Raw genomic sequence first — 23,263 nt, forward strand, 5'->3', positions numbered from 1 at the left:
CAGCCTAAAGTGTGGGCGGGCTGCCACACATGCATGTAATTTTCACCAGCCAAGAGCAGAAGAACTCTAGCTCCATTTTTCCAATGTAAAGTTTGCTACAGACTTAGGAATCCTGGTGACAACCTCTGGTCCTGCCAGCAGCAACAGCCCTGCTTGCAGGATAGTGGGAAAAGATCCGGTGCTCTTCCCAGGTCTGCCTATAGACTCCCTGGTCCAGCTCCTGGTGATATCAGAGCCCCAGGTGGGCAGAGCTGCTCCCCGGGCCTCCCTGGCAGCAGTAAAGTGGGGTAATGATGCTCTGACTAGCCAAAGCCCAATGCCAACGTCGGCAGAACCCCAGATGAAAGCCTTCGTAAAATCCCAAGCCTTTCATGTGCGTGTCTGCGTCCCCCCAGCTTCTTGTGCTCACCCCCAGCTTGCTGCCAGGCTAGAAGCAAACTGCAACAATCCCAGGGCTCTGCCTGTCTCAGAGTACAGTGAGGTCCCACCAGGAAACGCGGGGTGGGGCTCTGGAGGACCCCAGCAAAGCCTGAGGAGGAGGCTGAGGAGGGGGTGGCCGAGGGGCCTCCGGGAGCCCAGCGGAGCTCGGGCAGCGCAGGCCCAGGCTAGGGGTCCCAGGGTAGCTCACCGCCCACCGGATCACCCCAGTACCCGCTGCACCCCCGGGCACGGGGTCGCCCTGCCTGCTGGCCCCGGGGACCCGCCGACACCCCCAGGCCCCGGGTCTCCCTGCCTGCTAGCTCGGGCACCCGCCGACACCCCAGGCCCTGGGTCGCCCTGCCTGCTGGCCCCGGGGACCCGCCGACACCCCCGGCCCCGGGTCGCCCTGCCTGCTGGCCCCGGGGACCCACCGACCCCCCAGGCCCCAGGTTGCCCTGCCTGCTGGCTCCGGGACCCGCTGACCCCCCAGGCCCCGGGTCGCCCTGTCTGCTGGCCCCGGGGACCTGCGGACCCCCGGGCACGGGGTGACCCCGCCTACCCCGCCTGCCCCGCCGCGCGCACTCACCCTGCTCCCCAGAGGAACCTGACATCTTAGAAATTCCAAACCAGCGGCCCCTATGCCAGCTTCCCAGAATCTGATGCAACCACCGCCCCGGAAGTCCCGCCCAGCACCCACCCCGCCTTCCGGGATACGCCCGGTCGCCAGGCAACCACCGCGGACTCCCGACGCCCGGGCTCCGGGCATGCTGGGAGTTGTAGTTGTTACTGCGCCACGCGCGGCGTCTTGGAGCATCCTCGAGGCCACAGGGTCCGTGTCCCGACCTAAGATGCGGGGGGCGGGGGGGACCGGAGGCGCGGGGCTCGCTGGAGGTGTGGGGGTGTTGGGAGGATGTTGTAGTCCTCCCTGGGACACAGGCATTAAAGACAGAATCCACGCGTGCCTGTTTAAGTTAGCATCGCACCAAGGGAGGTAGGGACAAGCCCAAGCCCAAGCCCCAGCCCCAGGCTGGCAGTCGAAAAGGGATGGAGGACTACTTGGAAAGAAGCTTAGAAGATGGGATTGGGGGACACCTAAATGGCTCAGCGTTTCAGTGCCTTCAACTCAGGGCGTGATCCCGGGGTCCTGAGATGGAGTCTCGAGTCCAGCTGCCCACAGGGAGCTTGCTTCTCCCTCTGCCTCTCTGTGTCTCTTATGAATAAATACAATCTTTAAAAGATGGGATTGGAATGGATGGGAAGTGCATTCCTGTCGCAGTACCATCCAGCAGATAACCTAGCAGAAGGCAAACCATGGAGAACTTCACTGTTAGTGCAGAATGCGCAGGAGCAGCCCTGGCAGGAGACCGGGTCTTGAGGGACAGGCCAGGGCTTGACCTTTTTGGAGCATCTTGTAAGCAGAGTGAAGAATGGTATGGACCCACTGAAAGTTTCGACAGAATGAGGCATGACTGGATTCGTGCTTTAGAACTCAGACATTGCCGAGGCCTGGAGATCCAGGGAGAACAGGACTGGGAAGTCTTTACAGTCTACAGGGCAGCGAATGACGGCCTGGTTTAGTTGGGTGAGTGCACGGTCCTGGGAGAGCCCCACAAAGCAGCAAGCCCTGGGTGGGGCCTGGGAGACACGGGAGTTGGTAGCGAACCACCTCTGGGTTAGCAGAGTGATTGTAACATTTACTTTCACTGGAAGTCAAAGGCTTGGTACTGAATGGAAATAAGCAGGCTAATCTGTGAACACATCCAGGAACTGATGTTTGGGGTGAGGAGGGCAGAACAGAGCTCACATTCTGAGGCCTGAGTTATTTCTGGACATAGAGACCCCTGGGGAACACAAACCAAAAGAGGCTTCTGCAGCTTTGGACCCCCATGCCAGAGCCCTCCCACTGGTAAATTAAATCCTGGGGGTCCATGTCTTCCTCTGTGCACGATACCCTCTGCCAGGGATAGCACACCCAAAGTTGTGTAGACACCGGAAAGAAGAGGAAACATTATTTAAGATAAAAATTTTATTAGTTAAAAATAAATAACAAAAGTGCTTGACTGGCTCCATTGGTTATGCATGTGGCTTTTGATTTGAATGTAGTGGAGCCCGCCATCAGGCTGGGCGGCCTGCTTAAACTTTCTCCTCCCCTTTCCCTCCCCCTCTGCCCTTCACTTCTGCACAGTATCAAAATAAATACAAAAAAACCACAAACACAGGAAAACACAACAGAAAAATTCATACTCACTAAACTAATGCTAACTTTACAATAAAATTAAATGCTTCACTTATTGCGGTCAGTGACTGAAAGCAGTCACTAACGTGCGATTGAGGAATACTGCATTTCATTTATATCCTGTGCATTTCATTCACATCCTGGACATTAAAGACTTCAGCACAAGCAGCTACATTGTTTTAAATAGAAAAACAATTTCCCTTGGGGAAAGTTCCCTGAGGAATGTTAATCTAGTGATGACCTGCTCACCCCTGGTTACACCTTGGCCACGGGTGATCCCCACAACTAATCTTGGCAGAAAGCACTCTCACTAAAATGTAGTGAGACACTGTTAACCGACGCACATGATTCTTTCTAACTGAAAACTGAGAAGTTTCCAAAAGGTAGACATTGGCATAGGTCAGATCCTGTGTAAAGGCATAATCCCATGCCAAGAGTTTAATCTGAGGTCTCTCCATGTCTGCCTAAGATGCCTTCAACAAGTAGTACGTTGATAATATTTTCCAAACACATATGCAGCTGCATTTTATGTAGGGCAGCCAGCAGTTTAAAAACTGAGGCTTCCCTTCCCAGCTTGTTCCTCCACCTGAGGAGCATCTTATGATGCTGCTCCATCAAATTGTCTGGGTTTTCGTGCTTGCAAGTTTCAATGTCCTTTTCTTCAAGACCGATAAGTCTCATCAGCGATTTCCAGTTCTTGTCCAGGATCATTTCTTCAAATTCATAATAGAGCCTGGTGGTACCTGAAAGAAATAAGAACAAAAAGAACACTTTACATTTCTGGGAGGACTGTGTGGAACCTCTTGTCACTACTCCCCAGGGGTGCAGTCACAGGTGTCTCCTCCTGTCCCCTGGGGACTGGGCGCCAGCTAGCACACCATACCCAGGAGGTGAAGGTCCTGTGCAACCCCCTACCAATGTCACAGATTGGGTACGAGGCCAGGAGACTGAGGTGGGGCCACAGCTCTTGCCCTGCTTGTTGCTCATTACTGGAGCTTGGGAGAAGGAGCCAAGGATCCGGGGCTGCACGGGGATCCACAGTCTGCTGCAGTTCACCTGCCCTGCTTCTCTCTCTTAACATCTCTTGATAGAGGCTGCAGGCTGCTCAAGACTGAGGCCTGGTGTCGGCTGGGGACCACGGTTAGGATCTGAGACCTGGCACAAGTTTTGCAACCTATCAGTTTCAGACTGTCATGTTTTTAAGCCTGGACAATGGGGCGGTCTTGTAGAGCTGCCTGTGAAGATGAACTATATAAAAAGCACCTGGCACGTAGTAGGTCTCAATCTTTGATGACCACCGAGAGGGGCCTATTCATCAAGGAACGACAAGCATTCCTACCACCATTCATTCCTCCTTAAAGACATGAACATGTCATAAAGTCAAAGCGGTATCCAATTTCTATGAACCGCCCCCCCAAAACTCATGTTTGACAAGTGCTGTTTCCCCTAACGTCATTCTTGAGTGTGAAAAAGCTTATCTCAGGTTGGCACACGGTCCTTGGAAACAAGGACACCAGGCCTTGACACATAGGCCAAGCAAGATGAAGGCTTAACAGTTGCTATAAATGAGGAATTCAGGGGCACTTGGGTGGTTCTATCAGTGAAGTGTTTGCCTTTGGCTCAAGTCATGATCTCAGGGTCCTGGGATCAAGTCCCACATTGACCTCCTTGCTCAGCAGAGTCTGCTTCTGCTTCTCCCCCCTCCCTCTCTCCTCCCCCTGCTCATGCCCTCCCTCTATCATTCTCTTTCAAATAAATAAAATCTTAAAAAAAAAAAAAAGGAATTCAGAATATGTACCTTCATTTGATGTATCTTTTACAAAATATCTCTTTGCATATTCCTGTGGAGGGAAAAAAATAAAATTGTTCCAAGAGAAGGAGGCTGAAACAGAACCACAATCTGGTTTGAGGAAGGAGCAGGGTGGGGGCAGGTGGGCCTCTATGGACATGTGATGTCCTTCGAGGAATCCACCATGGGGGCAGAGAGCTCACAAGCCACTTATGTCCTATGGGTCACTGTCCCCCAGGACATGCCCTGGGCCCTGAGGCAGCTCAGTGGCCCCTGCTTGGGCAGGTGGGGAACTACTTTGTCTACTTTGTCACCTGGGGGTGACCTGCTCTGCTCCAGGGAATGCTCACAGAGAGCACACTTGTCCATAGAAATGCACAGTGAGATGCTAGGAGACTCAGATGCAGTCTCCCAGTGTAGGCCCACACCAGCTGCACCCAGCTGCCCATGAGCCGCAGCTCCAAAGCCCACTTCTCTTACGGGGGAGGTCAGGTTCCCCATCGGTGTCAGGCTACCTACTGTGGACATGAGAGCCGGGCCTTCAGACCCCAGCTCTGCCTCACACCCAGTGCTGTTGGCCCCAGAAAATGACTCCCTGCTCTGTGCACTGGCTGCTTGGCTGTAAAACAGGGTAAGAAGGGAGGTGTCCTCGTGGCACAGCCTGAGAGGGAGCCCCCTGCCTCCTGACACTCAGAGCTCCCAGCTTCTGTACTGACTCCTCTCAGAGCCTCGGGGAGTCTGAAGACACTCAGGGGCTGTCTCCCTCAAATGATGCCTAAGGGCACCCGACCCAGGAATGCAGTTTCCACAGTGCAGTCTGCAACCTCAGCACCCATGCCAGGGGGCCCCAGGGTCCACGGCATCTGGCACAGGAGCCCTGGGACCTCTTCCCTGGGACTCACCTGTGCCCTGCCTGTAGGATTCAGAAGCCAGGCCGCATCATTCCCTAAACATGGGCTCTGTCCCCCTCCTCCTGAAGAGCCCTACTCTCCAGAGCCACTTAGCGGGTGTTGGTGTGCCAACCCAAGACATGCACGAGCTCAGAGGCTGTGGCGTCATGCGCCTGTGGGCTCCTGTGGGGAAATGTGGAACTGCATTTCCCTGGACACTAGACTCCAAACCTGTGTATGTGACTGCAGCCAGGAACAGGGTTGTGGCGGATAGTAAAGTTATGACAAGGTCATGGGGGGCCCACTCCAACAGTGACTGGTATCCTCACAAATAGGGGAAATTTAGACATAGACTCGCACATAGGGAGACGCCACGTGAGGATGGAGGCAGAGGGTGGGGTGACGCTTCCCCAAGGAGCCCCAAAGACTCCAGAGGCCTGGCACAGATGGGCCCTCTCAGCCTCGGGCAGATGCTGCCCTGATGACACCCCGTCTCTGGGCTTCCAGCCTCCAGGACACGGAGACAAGGAACACCTGTTGTTTAAGCTGCCCCAGGAAACTCACACAGGAATTGTGCAAAAGCATGCATGGCACCAGTTAACACCGAGCTCTGCACACACTGAGTGCTCCATGAGCACAGGCTGTTATTACTCAGACCCCCTTGGCTGGCTCACGTACCTGTTCCAGACTCTTAAGGGAGGAGGACACTTCATTCTGGTTCTGTGACACAGAGGCAGCCAGAGCAGGAGTCTGTAGCACCTGCTCTGGAGCTGGGGGGCTCTCTCTGACCATCACATCCTGCAGCTCGATGCCCTCCTCGGTCTCCTCCAAGGGCCTTGGGCAGGGGATGTCCTCAAGTTCCTCCTCCAGCAACAATGTTTCTATGTCCAGGGCTGGCTGGTGATTCTCAGGGTTCGAAGGGAGCAGTGTCTCAACCTGCAGAGGGCCATTCTGTGGGCAAAGACAAAGTTATTTTGGTCACAGCAGCCTGCTGCACATATTCGGGAGGGAGGGGGATGCCAACTATCTGATGGGTAAGCAGGAAATGTAGATTTTTTTAAAAGATTTTATTTATTCATGAGAGAAAGAGAGGCAGAGACACAGGCAGAGGGAGAAGCAGGCTCCCTGCAGGGAGTCCAAAACAGAATTCGATCCCAGGACCCCAGGATCAAGACCTGAGCCAAAGGCAAACCCTCAACCACTGAGCCACCCAGGCATCCCTATGCAATTTTAGAGAATATTTCATGGGGTGAAATCCTTGCTCTGCCAGCAACTCCTAGTGGGGGGCCATCCCAAGACCCCCCCAACTCAAGCCTTTGGTGGGTTGAAGAGAGGCCCCCCAAAAATACAGGCAGATCTTGTTTTACTGCACTTCTTGGGCATTATTCTTCACAGTACTGAACCCCCAGGCACCCCCCAGCACTAAAGCATCTTTTAAGTAGGGTATGCACACTGTTTTCTGAGACACTGAGCTATTGCACACTTGACAGACTATACTATGGTGTAAACATAACTTTCATACACTCCAGGGAAATGAAGAATTCATCTAACTGGCTTTATTGCACTGTGTGCTCTACAGGCAGTGGTCTGGGACCAAACTGGGAGCACCCCAGTGTTGTGTCTACATGTGCACATCCTAACCTCTGGTACCCCAAAACGGACCCGACTACAGGAATTCAGACTGGATTAATGCAAACCCTAAAGCTGGTGGTCAGTGTCCTCCTGAGAGACAGACTCTGTCTGAGATGCATAGACTCGTGATGAGAACCAGAGATGGGGTGATGCCTCTGCTGAAGAACCAGGGTTACCAGCCCTGACTGCAAAGGCAGGAAGGAACCCCCCACAATAGCCTCTGAAGGAGCCAGCCCCACGCATTCCCGATGCCAGAGTCCAGCCTGTAGGTATGGAGACAAGAGGCTCTATTGCTTCATGCTTCCCAGTGTGTGATGACCTGTTACAGCAGCGCCAGGGCATCACGCAGAGCCTTCTGCCCCTCTCTGCCTTATTTTCCATTCTGGCCTAGACCTGCAGAATTTAAGTCTTCTTCCAGCACATTCTGGGGCTCTAACAAGGCAGGTGCAGATGCAGCTGGGAAGGCAGGGGCTCCCGCACTCCCGCCCCCGGGATGTCTGCTGGGACTCTGCATCCACCAAGGCCTGGAGCTATCATCAGGCAAACTGCAGAGCAATACTTACAGTGCTGCTTCGTTCGTCCACCCTTCCTGAAGACGAAGAAGAGAATAAATTAACAAAAAGGGCACCTGTGAGGACAAGGACTTCCATGAGGGAAAGAATTGCTCTGAATTCACGACAAAGTACTTGCCTTTCAACAAGCTGATGAACCTCTGGTAGAGCCACATACCTGCGGAGAGCATGGGAGGTGAGCTTCCTCGGGGCACTCTGCCAGCACCGGGGCCCCTGCCTCCACCCAGGCACCCCCATGCGGACACAGCACTGGTCTCTCCCCACCTCTTGGCCCACAGCACCTCGGACATGGCATCTGCAGCCAGCCGACCTGACCTGGGCTTAAGACCTGTGTGCCAGAAGCAGGTGGCAGGCAGCTCCCAGTGCGTGAGTTCCAAGCTCAGGCACAAGAGCAAGAAAATAAACAGCTGTGTTCTAAATGTAAAAGGCCCCATCGGGTCTCCTAACACCGGCTCTCCACTTCTGACCTCCTGATGCGGTTGCTGAGCTGGCTTTTCCAGGACTGACCTGACGTGAATTTATACCTTTCTTTTTAAAGCAGTAAACGAGGAGAAAGATGAGGGCGACGATGATGATGATGGTGATGAGGACCAGCACAAACATTTGGAGGGACGCACCTTCGGGTTTCTTTTCTGGAAGGAGATGTAGCAGAGAATGGTGGAGTAGGTTCAAGCATACTTTCCTTGCTCAAGTGACATGCTACAGCCAAGTTCCCGCTCCCAGGAGGGCCTGCAGCACTGCAGTCTCTCCAGGCCCCAAGCCCTCTCCCGCTGATCATCGTCTTGAACGTCCCAACTGGGAGGCAGGAAAGGCTCATGCTTCCTGGGTCACAGATGAGGACCCCAGGCTGAGGACGTGGGATCCTGCTCAGGTGGCTGGAGGCGGGAGGAGAGAGAGGTCGGCATCGCCAGGAGTGCAGCAAGAGGTCCTGGTATCCCAGGACGGAGCTCTGGCGTGAGGGGTCACAGCCACCTCCAGCAGGAGGCAGAGGACGGCCAGTCCTGACTGAAGCCATTTTTTGACTCAAAGATTTTCTTTGTGCTCAGATTAGATCTTTCCTAATCTGTTCTTTTTTTGGGTGTTAAGATATCCTTTAAAAGTACAAGTCACACGCATCAAATTTTTTTGGTGGAAATCACCAAGCCAATTCTGCAAGGTAAATAAATGGACACACCAACGTCCAAGAGCAGCCTGACAATATGAAGAGCTGGGGGACCCTGTGCCTTGGACGTCGAGGCCCGCTGTAAAGGTGGGCTTGGCCTGAGATGGCACAGAAGGAAAGCCTCCCACTCATAGGGATGCTCGCTTTACAACCACCTGACACTGCCTGCAGGTGAAAGGGGATGTCTGCAAAATACTACATGGGCTCATTTGTATGTACGTCTGGAAAGACACACTGAACCTGGACCTCCTACTCCATGCCACGCAGAAAACGAGGGCCAGGGCAGCCGCGGTGGCGCAGCGGTTTAGCGCCACCTGCAGCCCAGGGCGTGATCCTAAAGACCCTGGATCAAGTCCCACATCAGGCTCTCTGTATGATGCTTGCTTCTCCCTCTGCCTGTGTGTGTCTCCCTCTGCCTGTGTCTCTGCCTCTCTCTCTCTCTCTATGTCTCTCATGAATAAATAAATAAAACCTTAAGTAAATAATAAATAAATAAGAAGATTTAAAAAAAAAAAAGAAAAACGAAGGCCAGGTTCACTGTAGAACAAAATCAGAAAGGTAAAAAAAACACAAACTGTCTAGAGGGGAGCCCAGATTTCTCACATGGGACACAAGCGCTCCAGCTGTACAGAAGCCAGTGATAAATGAAGGGCGTGAACCAGGAGATCCCCCGGCGTAAGGCACCCTGCCGAGGAGGAGATACTCCCAACACAAAGGGACTTTAGCCTAATTTTGTCAGTAATTACCAACCTTTATAAATACAGCTCACCCCTGAACAACTGAGTTTTGAACTGTGAGGATGACTTAGGTGCGGATTTTTTTCAATAGATATGGTACGGTACTATACACGTTATCTTCTCTTCCTTACGAATCCCTGGATCCCGTTTTCTCTCTAGTTCAAGTTGTTGGAAAAATACAGTATATATGATACATGTAACGTACAAAAAAAGGAGAGAATCAACTCTCCGTGTCACCACTACGGGTTCTGGTTAACTGTAGGTGATTAGTAGTTCATATTTGGGGGGAAGAGGACAGAATCAAACATTGTACATGGATTTTCGACTGCGTGGAAAATCGGCACCCTTCACCCCATGTTGTTCAGGGGTCAGTTTTAACTATCAAAACTAAGAAAAAACCCTGCCTATGATTCTATATCAAAGCAGGCATGAGTCTTGCACAGACACTCAGCCCAAGTATCTGTACAAGATCAAAGGCTTCGGGCATCACTTGTGCCTGCCTCAAATCCTCATGTCCCTCCACAGACGGAGAGCCCCTTGAAAGCAGGGACCTGGTGCATGGCTTTAGGGATCACATGAAAGGAGAGATGGGAAGGGGTGCTACTAGGCAGGAGAAAATTGCAGGCCTCACGGAAGCCAGCCATGCCACTCCCCACCTGCTCCGTGGGGCACTGGACGTGAGGCAGGACATGCCAGCCCACACAGCCGTAGCTCATCACCATGGTATCGGTTTGTTTACTCAGAGGTCTGTGAATCATGGCCCGTGGGCCAAATCCAGCCCATTGCCTATTCCTACAAGTCAAGTTTTAATGGTACCCAGTCAAACATATCTGTTTACTCTGTCTTCTTTTGCTATGGCAGCAGAATTGAGGAGTGACGACAGACCGTATGGCCTGCAAAGCCTAACCTGTTTCCTTTACGCAAAAAGTCTGCTGACATCAAATTCTTACCTGGTATGTCTGTAGTATGCTGCGTGTTGCAAACTGTATCCCTTGTGGCATTGCAAGGCAAGATGACATGGCCAGGACAACTGAAAAAGTGAAGAAACCTGGAGCATTATTTCTCCCTGTCAGGGTACAGCCAAAACATCCTTCTCACCACCCACAGGCCAGGGGTTAGAGGAGCCTCAGCTCCCAGGATGGCCCACTAGCTTTCAGGAAATCACTGCCTGGCATCTCCCCAGCTGTCTGGTCCAAATTGGTCATTGAAGAGTAAAGCTCTGTCCCACCCTCTGTGGTGTATTGGGGGAGGGGGAGCCTCCCTGTTTCTGCATAGAGCTGAATGTGACTGTGAGCACTGGCCCTGCTGTAACTGTAGAAGTTAGTGCAAAGGTGAAACACATGGAAAATGGGACATGCAAGAGAATCCATAGAAACCAGAACCTTAATCAAACCAGACCTGAAAGCAGTCCTTACTACAGACTTGCCAGATACATCACTGTCCCCATTAAGGTCCTCCCAAAATCCGTGCCCACCCAGAACCTCAGAAAATGATCTCATTTGGAAACAGGGTCTTTGCAGACCTGATCACATTACAACGAGGTCACATGAGACTGCTCGATGACTGGCATCCTTACAGGAGGGAAATTTGTGTTGGGACAGACAGAAGGCCATGTGAAGAGAGAGACACACAAACATGAGAAGAGGACCTCGAAAAGACAGAAGCAGACTGCAGGTAAGCCAAGGAGCACCAGGAGTGCTGGCAACATCAGAGGCCAGAAGAAGCGAGGCAGGGTCCTTCCCTAGAGCCTGCAGAGGGAGCACGGCCCCGACTGGTTTCAGACTTCTGGTCTCCAGAACTGTGAGAGAATACACTTCTGTTGGTTTTCTCAAAACTACCCAGTTGTGGCGCTGTTACAGCACCACAGGACATTCACAGTGACGATGGTCATTCTGCTCTGCCACAGGGCGCCGTCTTCTCCCGGGAATCCTCTATTGCTCCCTCCACCCCTCGCTGGGCCCCTCCATGCCCTTGCCCCTCCCGGACACTGCTGCCTGTGTCTAGACGGTCTCCACCACTACTGGGGGCTTAGGGTCTGCAGAACTGTGGGTACGGGAGGGGCCCACACCCATGTCTCCAGGACCTTTTACATCGGAAGCAGTTTTCCACGCAGTTTTCCGAGTCACAGAAGTAGATGCCAGACTTGCACTGGCACTGCTGGTCACGGGTCGCTGTGCACGGAGAGACTACCTCCTGGTCTATTGAAAGGTCAAGGCTGAGGGTCAGTGCTAGGCCAGGGCCGTCCCCTCCCACACAGGCTACGCCCAGCACCTTGGTGGAAGGCATGAACCCTGACCCCACCAGGGCCACCTGCTCAGAAACCACCCATACCTCTCCATTTGCCGCGGGCCCCACCAAGGACAGCGCACTGCTGCCCCGGGTGCTGTGTGCATAAAACCTCAGAGGGAGGGCAGCCCGAATGGCTCATGGTTTAGCGCCACCTTCAGCCCAGGGCCTGATCCTGGAGACCCAGGAGCCTGCTTCTCCCTCTGCCTGTGTCTCTGCCTCTCTCTCTCTCTCTCTGTATCTCTCATGAATAAATAAATAAAATCTTTAAAAATAAATAAAACCTCAGAGAGAGAGCAAGGACAGCAGACAGGGGACCCCTGCCTCCTGCCATGCTGACATCACCCCCACGGGGGGAAGGGGGGGCCCTTCCGCTGTCCTCAGGTTGATAAGGACTTCTGCTTCTCTGCTCTCCCCCACGAATGTTTGACATCTGCACCGCAACTCCATCAGCCTGCTAGACGGTGACAGCACGTCTGTCTACTCCAGCGTTTTTTACGTGTCTGCTGGTCACCTATGTCTCACCTTCTTTGCCACATCTGTCTCTCTACTTGAGTGTTTTTTCAAGCCTCCTTCCTAATTTGTTTGTTCTGGATGTGATTCAGCATGGTTTGTAACATAAATACATCATGCAATAATAGAAGTTGGTCATTTGAACGCAGTCACTTTCACCCACCTCATTCTTACAGTTTGTGACTTTTAAGACTCCCATAAAATGTTTTTCCACTGCCTCGAAGTCATACTCTATATTTTCTTTTTCTTTCTTTCCTTTTGTTTTTTTAAAGGTTTATTTATTCATGAAAGACACGGAGAGAGAGAGGCAGAGACACAGGCAGAGGGCAAAGCAGGCTCCTTGTGGGGAGCCCAATGCGGGACTCGATCTCAGGACCTTCAGGATCACGCTCAACCACTGAGTCACCCAGGTGCCCCCATACTCTATATTTGCTTCTTAAAGGTTGACTTTTCACATTTGGCCTATGCTTCAGGAGTTGACTTGTGTGGGCAGTGGAAGCCTCCTGTCCTGCATTAGAGCCTGCTCTGTGTGGACAGCCAGCAACCTGTGCCAGCGAAACTTGAGATGCCACCCTTCCTCCTAGGGGTGGTAGGGGGCTCAGTCACCGTGCCACATACCACCTTCCACATGGATGGGGCTGTCGACTCTTCCACTGGCCTTACATGAACATCACACGCGGTCTCACTGCTTCTTTGCACTAAGCCTTAACACATGAGAGCCAGTACGCTCTTTCCATTTTTCCTGAGTGTTTCGGTAACTGTCAGCTCATCAGATTTCATGAAAATGCCTGTTAAGTTTTTTTTTTTTTTTTTTTTTTTAAATAAAAATTGTGGGGGCACCTGGCTAGCTTAGTCAGTTAAGCGTTCAACTGCTGGTATCAGCTCAGGTCATGATCTTGAAGTCATGGGATGGAGCCCAGCATGGACTTTGCTCAGCACAGAGTCAGCTTCAGTTTCTCTCTCCCTCCCACTCTTGCTCTCTCTCTCTCAAATAAATAAAACCTTAAAAAATAATAATAATAAATAAAAATTCTGTATTTAAAATATACAGCATGATTGAATTATTTTCATTGGGATTCTTCCTGGGAATGCAGAGTCTAAGATCCATATCATGGAGAACTGATTTCTTTAAAACATGGAGTCTTCTTACTTATTATGTAGATTCATGTGTAGATTTATTTAAATGTTGTTTGTTCATTTTATACATCCTTTGCTAAATTTATCTCAAAGAATCCTATTTTTTGTTAATGCAAATAGTATCTTTTTAAAAAAATTACATTTTTTAAAACACTTTGGGGATGCGTGGGGTGGCTCAGTGGCTTAGTGTCTGCCTTCGGCTCAGGTCCTGATCCGGGGATCTGGGATCGAGTCCCACATTGGACTTCCTGCATGGAACCTGCTTCTCCCTCTGCCTATGTCTCTGCCTCTCTCTCTCTGTGTCACTCATGAATAAATAAGATAAAATCTTTAAAAGTAAATAAATAAAAATAAAAAATACAACATTTTGCTGCTAACATATAAATATAGATAAATCTTTGCATATTATTCCTGTATATAGTGTTCCTAAAAATCCTGATTCTGTGTAGACTGACTAAATACACGGCAGCTCTACCATTGCGCTCATCTGTAATAATTCCTTGGGGCAATGCTGACAAGCTGAGTCGAAGGGGGCTATGTTTTACAAATCCCACTGTGCCTGGCTGTAGCCCACTTACCCTCTCGGCACTGACTGCACAGCCGACAATTTGTCTCCGCATTTCGGTAGGGAAGGTAGCTTCCAGGTTCACACGGGCTACATACCCCAGCATCATGGTTTCTATCACAGTGTTTGCTGACATAATGGCCTGTGAAGGGGGGGCACATAGAGGTGAGGTGGGGGCCCAGAGCAAACCCAACCCGACCCAACCGAGGCCTCCACTTGGGGACCAGCCCTCAGCAATCATTTCCTTGGAGCATTCTAGTCTGACAACTTGGCCACATGTGTCTCAGGAACCCAGGGACTTGATGCCCCTCGGCTTTCAGGGACATCTTGCAGGACACACAAGCAGATGGTTTTCAGCATACACCCTGGAGCCCACCTAAGAACCTGACAGCGTCTGTGTGTCCACCCCTAGCCCTCCAGAGTGGGCTGGACAGCTTCTGGTGAAGTTACAGGGGACACTGGAGGTCTAATGACAGAGGTCTTTGACCAGTCTCAGAGGAGCTCTCAGTTCTAGGACCTGTCTCGTGCAAAGGCTGTAGCTGAGTCAAATCACACCTTGCTGGGAGGAAGTTGTCACAAACTGCAATTTGTAGAGTCTGAATTACAAAGTTTCCAGTTGAAACAACTGTCAACTGTCTAATTCACCTCCCCATGAGCTGTGCCTGTGGGGGGGGGGTGCCATGTGCACAAAGATGAGGACACACAGATGTGCAGTATACAGACAGAGGTGTTAGGAGCGTACAGGGTGAGTAGCCCAGGTAGGATGTCTGGTCCCTAAAACAGGTGTCCTGCTCCGACAGAGCGTGGGCATGGAACATACAGGTGGTGATGGGTACAGGTGTGTGGTTGACCCCTGAAGCTCTCACTGTAGTGAGTACACATCTGTCTGCATGTGTAGATGAGGTGACATAGAATGGGAGGGGGGTGCAGCCCCCACCTGCTTTATGGAGCTCATTCAGAGTATCCTCATGCAGGTGAGTAAGCCTCCATGAATGTGCTGTGCTTAAGGACAGCAGTGGCCCCTGCCCTGCTAGAACCAGCAGGTGTCCAGTCACCCCAACGGGAGGGGAGGTAAGAGTATCCAGCCTAGGTAGGAACCCCCAGCTTGTCCTCCACGTGCTGTAGGCATCTCACCCAACAAAACAAGCCCACAAACCTGTTTGTGTGAAAGCCCTCCAGAGTGGGGGCACAGAGGGGGTGAGTGGGTGCCAAGGAGAGGTCCACCCACCTGAGCCAGCAGAGTTCTCCCCACCCCACCTCAAGCTCTGCTCCAAGAGCCCACAGCCTTCCTTCTCTAGCTTTGGAGAGCCACCTCACAAGGATCCAGAAGATACTCTGGGACTCACCAGCAGGGCACTGTTCACAGCAGAGGTTGAGACCCTCAGGTTCATATTCATATTCCTTACAATTGGACACAATGGCTGCCATGGGCACCTTCAATCAGAAAGAGGAGACGGGTGTTATTAAGAGAAGCCTCTGCTACAGATGGAGCCACACACACCCTCTATCTGGACACACAGGAGCAGAGAGGTGGACAGTCACCTACCACTTCATGGGGGTGGAAAATTCCTATGTAGCTCTGTGCTTTTGGACTCGGTATATGGAGCAGTGTTACTGTGGGGGTAAATGTTCGTTGTTTCCAAACACATGTGGTACAGCCCACTGTTCTGTTGTTGCTGTCTCACCTACTGGCTCGGCCAGAACTGGATCCTGCACGCGATGGATCCTTTGGGAATAAGTATTCCTTTTTTTTTTTTCTTTTTTCTTTTTAAGACTGATTTATTTCAGAGCACCTGGGTATCTCAGTCAGGGAAGTGGCTGCCTTCAGCTCAGATCTTGCTCATCAGGCTCCCTGCTCCGTGAAGACCCGGCTTCTCCCTCTCTCTGCCTCTCCCCCTACTTGTGCTTGTGTGTGCTCTCTCGCTCTCTCTCAAATAAATAAAATCTTTAAAAAAAGTATTTATTTTAGAGAGTGCACGAGCAGGGGAGGCAGAGGGAGAGAGAGGCAGAGAACGCCAAGCAGACTCCATCCTGAGTGTGAAGCCCAACATGGAGCTTCATTCCCAGGACTCTTGAGATCAAGCTCCTGGGCCCAAATCAAGAGTCAGATGTTCAAGGGATGAAGCCACCCAGGGGCCCCCAAGTACTTTTTTTCGTTATAGTTAATCTGTTCAGCAGCCATATCTGTGTTAAGAAAGCACATCACCCACCGGTTGGGAACCTGCTATCCAGGTGCACACACACTGCTGACTGGTCACGATATGGTTCTAATTTTTTGCATCCTTACTGATTGGTTTCTGCTCAATCTATCGGGTTTTGAGGTATATTAAAATCTCTTACTAAGTTTGAAATCGTAGATTTCACCAGGCAACTATGTCAGTTCCTGCTCTTGTGCTAGTGCCCCAGATCCTTGCCATTTGCTGAACTCTGCTTTGTAAACTTGCCTGCTCAGTGATATTTATATGTAACCCCTGAGCTGCTGCTCATGGCACCTCCAGCCACACACAGAACTAGCAAGACTGCCTCTCTCTCTCTCTCTCTGTGACTATCATAAATAAATAAAAATTAAAAAAAAAGTAACTGTCTGAAAGTGTACACTATGGTGGCATCCAGCCCTTTCACACTGTTGCATAACCATCTGGAATGTTTTGGTACTTCAAAAGTCCAAAGGTATTTCAAAATGAAACCTGAAAAATTAAAAGCCTTGTTAAAAAAAAAAAATCTCAAAACAAGAGGAAAGCCTTTTTTTATAAAAAAGATTTTATTTATTTATTCATGAGAGACACACAGAGAGAGGCAGAGACACAGGCAGAGGGAGAAGCAGGCTCCACACCGGGAGCCTGACGTGGGACTCGATCCCGGGACTCCAGGATCACGCCCTGAGCTAAAGGCAGATACCGAACTGTTGAGCCACCCAGGCATCCCAGCAGCTTTCGTTTCTGGAACTCTCTCAGGCAAAAACATAATGGGAGGCCATTTCCTCCCTCCTGCCAAGGTTTATCAGCTCAGCCCGCAAGGGGGTGCTCCGCGAGGGCAGATGACACTAGAAGAAGTGGGGACTTGCCCTCCCCATGTCAAGCCAGTGTCAGGCCACAGGTCCAGCCCCCTCCGCTGGCCTGCCCACTTCCTCTGCTGGCGGGCGCTGCCAAGCCCCCAGCTCTCGGAGCCCGGAAACAGTACTTCAACCCACAGCCAGAACCAGAGCAGGGGCAGGAGGGTTGGTGGCTTCAGCTATACCCCTGGTGGCCCATCGTCTGTACCCTGAGGACTCGGGACAAGGGTGGAGGCAACATCGCAGCCCCCCTCCAACTCAGCAACAGGAACATGATGCAAGATTTAAAAATATTGAATCAGTCGACTGCTCCCAGCTTTGGTGAGTAAGTTTTTCCCGGAAATTGAGTTGGAATATGAAAGCAGGCAGGCTCTGACCAAGTGCTAGGTCCCCAGGTCCCCTTTCATCTTTATTTAAAATGTTTTCATTTTGGGCAGCCCAGGTGGTTCAGCAGTTTAGAGCCACCTTCAGTCCAGGGCCTGATCCTGCAGAACCAGGATCGAGTCCCGCTTCAGGCTCCCAGCATGGAGCCTGCTTCTCCCTCTGCCTGTGTCTCTGCCTCTCTCTCTCTCTGTCTCTCATGAATAAATAAATAAAATCTTTAAAAATAAAATAAAATGTTTTCATTTTAAATGCATGCTATTTCAGCATGGATTTTTTTGGTGGCGGGGGGGTGACACGGATTTTTCATTTTCAAAAAAGTATTACCTCGTATTCTGAGTTTTTTTTGGTAGATTTTTTTAAAGATTATATTCATTTATTCATGAAAGAAACACAGAGAGAGGTAGAGACACAGGCAGAGGGAGAAGCAGGCTCCATGTAAGGAGCCCAATGTGGGACTTGATCCCGGACTCCAGGACCATGCCCTGGGCCAAAGGCAGGTGCCAAACCACTTAGCCACCCAGGGATCCCCTTTTTGGTAGATTTTATACCAGACACGTGCCAGACTCCCCACCTCCTAGACCTCGTGCAGGGGACTAAGGGGTCCCCAGGTCCCCAGCTATGGCCCACCTACCAGCAGCAATCCCCCACCCCACAAGGCTCGCCCCAGCCACAGGTCCCCCTGCTCCCTGCACCACCCACCCCAGCTCCTCCACACCTCAGCTCAGGCTCCCTCCAGCCCCTTTGCTTCTGTACCAAGAAATCACTAAAGAATTGCCCACTAGACAGACACGCAATGCCATGTGGGAACCGCAACCACATGGAAAAGCCCTAAAGAGCCCGCAAGAAGTGAAGTACTTGTGTGAACGAGAACACGCCACCAACGGGAAGTGAGCGTCTTCTTCCCGGCCACCCCAGCCTCCCAGACTGGAAGGGCCTGGGAGGGGTCCTGAGAACCCAGAGCCAGGCAGAGGAGAAGAGAGGCATTTCTCCTACCCTGTCACAATCAGACTGGCAGGCTAATTCCAGAAGCTGCAGATTTGAAGTTCTCCCCGCCCTAAAGCTTCAGCATTTGTGACAAGAAACTGATGAAAGGGGCGCCTGGGTGGCTCAAATCAGGATCCCAGGGTCCTGGGATGGATCCCCTCAGCAGGTTCCCTGCTCAGTGGGGAGGTTTGCTTCTCCTTCTCCCTCTTCTCCTCCCTCACCTCTCCCCTCGTGGTTGCTCCCCCTCCTTCAAATAAATGTTAAAAAAAATAAAATAGGGGCAGCCCTGGTGGTGCAGCGGTTTAGCGCTGCCTGCAGCCCAGGGTGTGTGATCCTGGAGACCCGGGATGAGGATGAGTCCCACGTGGCCTCCCTGCATGGAGCCTATTTCCCCCTCTGCCCGTGTCTCTGCCTCTCTCTCTCTGAATGAATAAATAAATAAATCTTTAAAAAAATAAATAATAATAAAATAAAATAAAACTGATGGAAGAATGTACCCTGAATAAGCACCAAACACCATATTTTGAAGCATGACCCACCAGTCTCATGGGCTAAAAGCCTCTCTGCTTTTGCAGAGAGAAGGAAACCACTGACAAAATGAAGTGCCCATCTACTGAATTGGAGAAAATACTTCCAAACGATAAATCCAACAAGGGCTTAACATCCAAAACATGTAAAGAACTCATACAAACTCCATAAAAACAAAACAAAACAAAAACAAAACAAAAAAAAAATCAGGTTAAGAGATGGGCGGAGGAACCAAGTAGACTTTTTTCTAAAGGAGACACAGATGATCAACAAGCCCACAAAAAATGCTCAGCATCATTCATCAGGGAAATGCAAATCAAAACCACAATGAGATAATACATGACACATATATGATCCCGGGGTCCTGAGATCGCGTCTTACATCGGGTTCCCTGCAGGGAGACTGTTTCTCCCTCTGCCTATGTCTCTGCCATCTCTCAAGAATAAATAAATAAAATTTTTAAAAAGAAAGAAAGAAATTAAAGAATCTGGAAGTACAAACTTCCAGTTATAAAACAAGGAAGTCATGGGGACGAAACATAGGATGTAAGGTACAGGACGGTGACAGTTACAGGTGGTAACTAGGTATTGTTATGATCATTTTGTAACAGATATAAATGTTGAATTATTATGCTGTACACCTGAAACTAACATAATATTGTGTGTCAACTACTATTAATAAAACAGAAAAGAAAAATTCACAATAAAAAAGGAAAAAAAAGAGCGCGTCCCTGGGTGGCTCAGGGGTTTGGCGCCGGCCTTCGGTGGATGGTGTAATCCTGGAGTCCCAGGAACGAGTTCCACCCACGTCGAGCTTCCAGCATGAAGCCTGCTTTGCCTGTGTCTTTGTGTCTTTGCCTCTCTCTGTGTCTCTCATGAATAAATGAATTTTTTTTTTAAAAAAAAAGGGAAAAAAAGAAAGGTGTTAGGTACGAATGCCCTCCAGGCAGATGACGCCAAGACTGGACTGCACCCAGGAATACCAAACAACCTCAAACTGACAGACTGTCCGTTATTTAGGAGCACTAAAATGGGGCGCGGGGGTGGGGGGGGTGCACATGCAGTTAAGCATCCAACTGTTGGTTTCCACTCAGGTCATGATCTCAGAGTTGTGAGATAGAGCCTTATGACAGACTCTGCACTCAGCTCTCCCCCTCCCCCTTATACTTCCCAAAATAAGCAAAACGTCTTTAAAAAGTAAATAAATGGCACGTCTGGGTGGCTCCGTGGTTAAGCGTCACCTTCAGCTCAGGGCATGATGCTAGAGTCCCAGGATCGAGTACCGTATCAAGCTCCCTGCATGGAGCCTGCTTTTCCCTCTGCCTGTCTCTCTCTCTCTCTCTCATGAATAAATAAATAAAATCTTAAATAATAATAATTAAAAAAAAAAACAGAAAAGCATCATTTTTCAGGGAGAAAAACAGCAACGCTGTAGCCAAACTCGGCTAATGGCCGGGTGCAGAGAGCCTAGGCCTCTCACCCTTTGCAGGCTCGAGGAGTACCGTCGGCGAGTAATCAGTGTCTAGTGCCTTTTCAGACTAACACTCAGAGGCGGGAACACTGATTTTCTGCCCGAGGCTCTCCGACACTTTATCAAAATCTTCAGGGACGCCTGAGTGGTTCAGCGGTTGAGCATCTGCCTACGTTCCGGGCTTCATGGTGTGTGGGGGGATCGAGGCCCACACCGGGCTCCTTGCAAGCAGCCTGCTACCTTCTCTGCCTCTCTCTCTATCTTCATGAATAAATAAATAAAATCTCAAAAAAGCAAATCATCGCATCGCTACGACGCCATTTCTGCCAAGATCATTTTTAGCAAATGACGCAACTTTGAGCTAAAGATTCTGCCTGGCGTGGGCCTGGCGGCGCAACGGTAAGCGCATGTGCCTCCGGCTCCGCGGGTCATCCCGGGGTACCGCGAACCAGCGCGCCTCTCATGAATAAATAACATCTTTAAAAGGAAAAAAAAAAAAAAAAAGAATGCACGGCGGCGCAGCTCCGGCCCCCGGCGAAAAGTCGAGGGAGATCTACCGACACCCGCTCCCTACCTAGGCGCCCGGGGCGCGCTGAGTCACCGCCGCCCAGCCAGGCCGGGGAGCCCGCCCGGGTGGCGCCGCGCCTGGCCCGCCCCGCCCCGACCTGGCCCCGAGCCCCCCCGCGCGCCCCAGCCCCCCCCGCGCGCCCCAGCCCCCCCCGCCCCGCCCCCCCGCAGCCCCCCCGCGCGCCCCAGCCCCCCCCGCGCGCCCCGAGCACCTCCCCGCGCGCCCCAGCCCCCCCCGCGCGCCCCGAGCACCTCCCCGCGCGCCCCAGCCCCCTCCGCGCGCCCCAGCCCCCCCCGCGCGCCCCGAGCACCTCCCCGCGCGCCCCAGCCCCCCCCGCGCGCCCCAGCCCCCCCGCGCGCCCCAGCCCCCCCGCGCCCCAGCCCCCCCGCGCGCCCCAGCCCCCCCCGCGCGCTCCAGCCCCCCCCGCGCGCCCCAGCCCCCCCCCGCGCGCTCCAGCCCCCCCGCGCGCCCCAGCCCCCCCCCGCGCGCTCCAGCCCCCCCGCGCGCCCCAGCCCCCCCCGCGCGCCCCGAGCACCTCCCCGTGCGCCCCAGCCCCCCCCCCCCGCGCGCTCCAGCCCCCTCCCGCGCGCCCCGAGCTCCCCCCGAGCCCCCCCCGCGCGCCCCGAACCCCCGTTGGCCTCGGCAGGCCCCGGGAGCCGAGCCGTGCTCACCCCGGCCTTGAGGAGCAGCAGCAGGGGACAGACGGCCCACACCCGCCCCAGGACGCTCCATCCGGCAGGCATCGCTGGTCACGGAGGACGACGGCGAAGCGCGCTCCGGGGGCCTCCTTTATAGATAGCCTCCTCCGGTGGGCGGGGCGGCCCTGAAATACAAGTTTCCGCCGTTTTTTGTTTTTTTTTTTTCCTTTGGTCCGGGGAGGAGTCAGTGGCCCTACAGCCCAAGAACAGGAATTCCCCTCCCTGCTCACAGCCCCTTGGCTCGTCCTACCAGAACTTTCCAGCCCGGGTGACGAGGAGACGGTGCCACTAGTCCCATTCATTCGTAAAAGGACGTGTAATTAGGCAAAGGAAACCGACTTTGGGATTCCTGAGGGGGGTGCTCAGTGGGTTAAGCATCTATCTTCAGCTCAGGTCAGGATTCCAGAGTCAGGGGATCGGGCCTCTCTTGGGGCTCCCTCTGCCCCTCCCCCCTGCTCCTGCCTGTTCTCAATCTCGCTCTGCCTCAGATGAAAAAATCCTGTAAAAAAAAAGAAAAAAAAAAAAGAAAAGAAACTGTCCTTAGAGTGAAAAGTGAGCAGACAAGACAGGCCCTGGGGAACGACCCTGTGTAGATTTGCTAGGCTGCCATAGCACAGGACCACACGCTGGCTGGTTTAAACAACAGAAATTCGTTCTATCTCAGTCCTGGAAACCGGAAGTCTGAGAAGGAGACGTTTAGCAGGGCTGTTTCCTTCTGAGCCAGAGATTGTTTGCAGTCTCCGCCCAAGCATGTGGTGATGTCAGCTAATTTTTCCCACTCCTTGCTTACAGAAGCATCACCCCATTTCTGTCTTCATCCTCACACAGTGTTCTCCCACTGTGCGTGTCTGTGTCCGAATTTCCCCTGTTATTTATTATTATTATTAATATTATCATTTTTTAAAAGATTTTATTTATTCATGAAAGACACAGAGACACAGACAAGAGGGAGAAGCAGGCTCCCCACAGGGAGCCCGATGCAGGACTGGGTGCCCAGACCCAGATCATCCCCTGAGCCAAAAGCCACCCAGGCATCCCCATTATCATTATTTTTAAGTAGGCTCCACAGCCCAATGCAGGGCTTGAAGCCATGACCCTGAGATCAAGACCTGAGCTGAGATTGAGTCAGATGCTGGGACAGCCCGAGTGGCTCAGTGGTTTAGTGCCGCCTTCAACCCAGGGCGGGTTCCCTGCATGGGGCCTGCTTCTCCCTCTGCCTATGTCTCTGTGTCTCTCATGAATAAATGGATAAAATCTTTTTTTTTTAAGATTTTTATCTATTTATTTATTTATTCATGAGAGAGAGAGGCAGAGACACAGGCAGAGGGAGAAGCAGGCTCCATGCAGGGAGCCTGATGCAGGACTCGATCCTGGGTCTCCAGGATCAGGCCCTGGGCCAAAGGCAGATGCTCAACCACTGAGCCACCCGGGCTGCCCTAAGTGGATAAAATCTTAAAAAAAAAAAAAAAAAAAGTCAGTGCTCAACTGACTGAGCCACCCCGGGGCCCCTTATTCCAGTTATAGTTAACATACAGTGTTATATTAGTTTCAGGTGTACGATACAATGATTTGCCAGTTCTGCACATTACTGAGTGCTTATCACCATAAGTCTTAATCTTCACCTAGTTCATCCATGCCCC

At 51.9% G+C, this 23,263-nt stretch overlaps 2 protein-coding genes across 5 annotated transcripts in view; both read right to left on the minus strand.

Annotated features, from left to right (window-relative positions):
* CARS1 (cysteinyl-tRNA synthetase 1) overlaps nucleotides 1–1,090 on the minus strand; it is a 48,397-nt gene extending 47,307 nt beyond the window's left edge. For both annotated transcript variants that reach the window (XM_055313911.1, XM_055313905.1), the window contains exon 1: nucleotides 1,007–1,090. In XM_055313911.1, coding sequence (XP_055169886.1) covers nucleotides 1,007–1,031 — 25 coding nt within the window. In that variant the 5' untranslated portion in view covers nucleotides 1,032–1,090. The remainder of the gene's footprint in view (nucleotides 1–1,006) is intronic.
* Nucleotides 1,091–2,434: 1,344 nt separating this feature from the next.
* Nucleotides 2,435–21,697, minus strand: LOC129501496 (tumor necrosis factor receptor superfamily member 26-like). Of its 3 annotated transcripts, XM_055312665.1 has the most exons (11): nucleotides 21,597–21,697; nucleotides 15,286–15,373; nucleotides 13,953–14,081; nucleotides 11,522–11,636; nucleotides 10,389–10,468; nucleotides 8,064–8,171; nucleotides 7,658–7,696; nucleotides 7,531–7,556; nucleotides 6,014–6,286; nucleotides 4,455–4,497; nucleotides 2,435–3,399 (listed from the first exon to the last, which is right to left on the minus strand). In XM_055312665.1, the coding sequence occupies exons 1-11, from the start codon at nucleotides 21,666–21,668 to the stop codon at nucleotides 3,095–3,097; spliced, it is 1,278 nt and encodes a 425-aa protein (XP_055168640.1). In that variant the 5' UTR covers nucleotides 21,669–21,697; the 3' UTR covers nucleotides 2,435–3,094. The 3 variants fall into 3 exon arrangements, with proteins under 3 accessions (XP_055168640.1, XP_055168656.1, XP_055168647.1); XM_055312672.1 differs by lacking the exon at nucleotides 4,455–4,497 and having other exon boundaries at nucleotides 3,232–3,399; XM_055312681.1 differs by lacking the exons at nucleotides 11,522–11,636; nucleotides 15,286–15,373; nucleotides 21,597–21,697 and having other exon boundaries at nucleotides 7,658–8,171.
* Between the last annotated feature and the right edge of the window lie 1,566 nt (nucleotides 21,698–23,263).

This window comes from Nyctereutes procyonoides, unplaced genomic scaffold, assembly GCF_905146905.1.
Source record: "Nyctereutes procyonoides isolate TBG_1078 unplaced genomic scaffold, NYPRO_anot_genome, whole genome shotgun sequence".
NCBI lineage: Eukaryota > Metazoa > Chordata > Mammalia > Carnivora > Canidae > Nyctereutes > Nyctereutes procyonoides.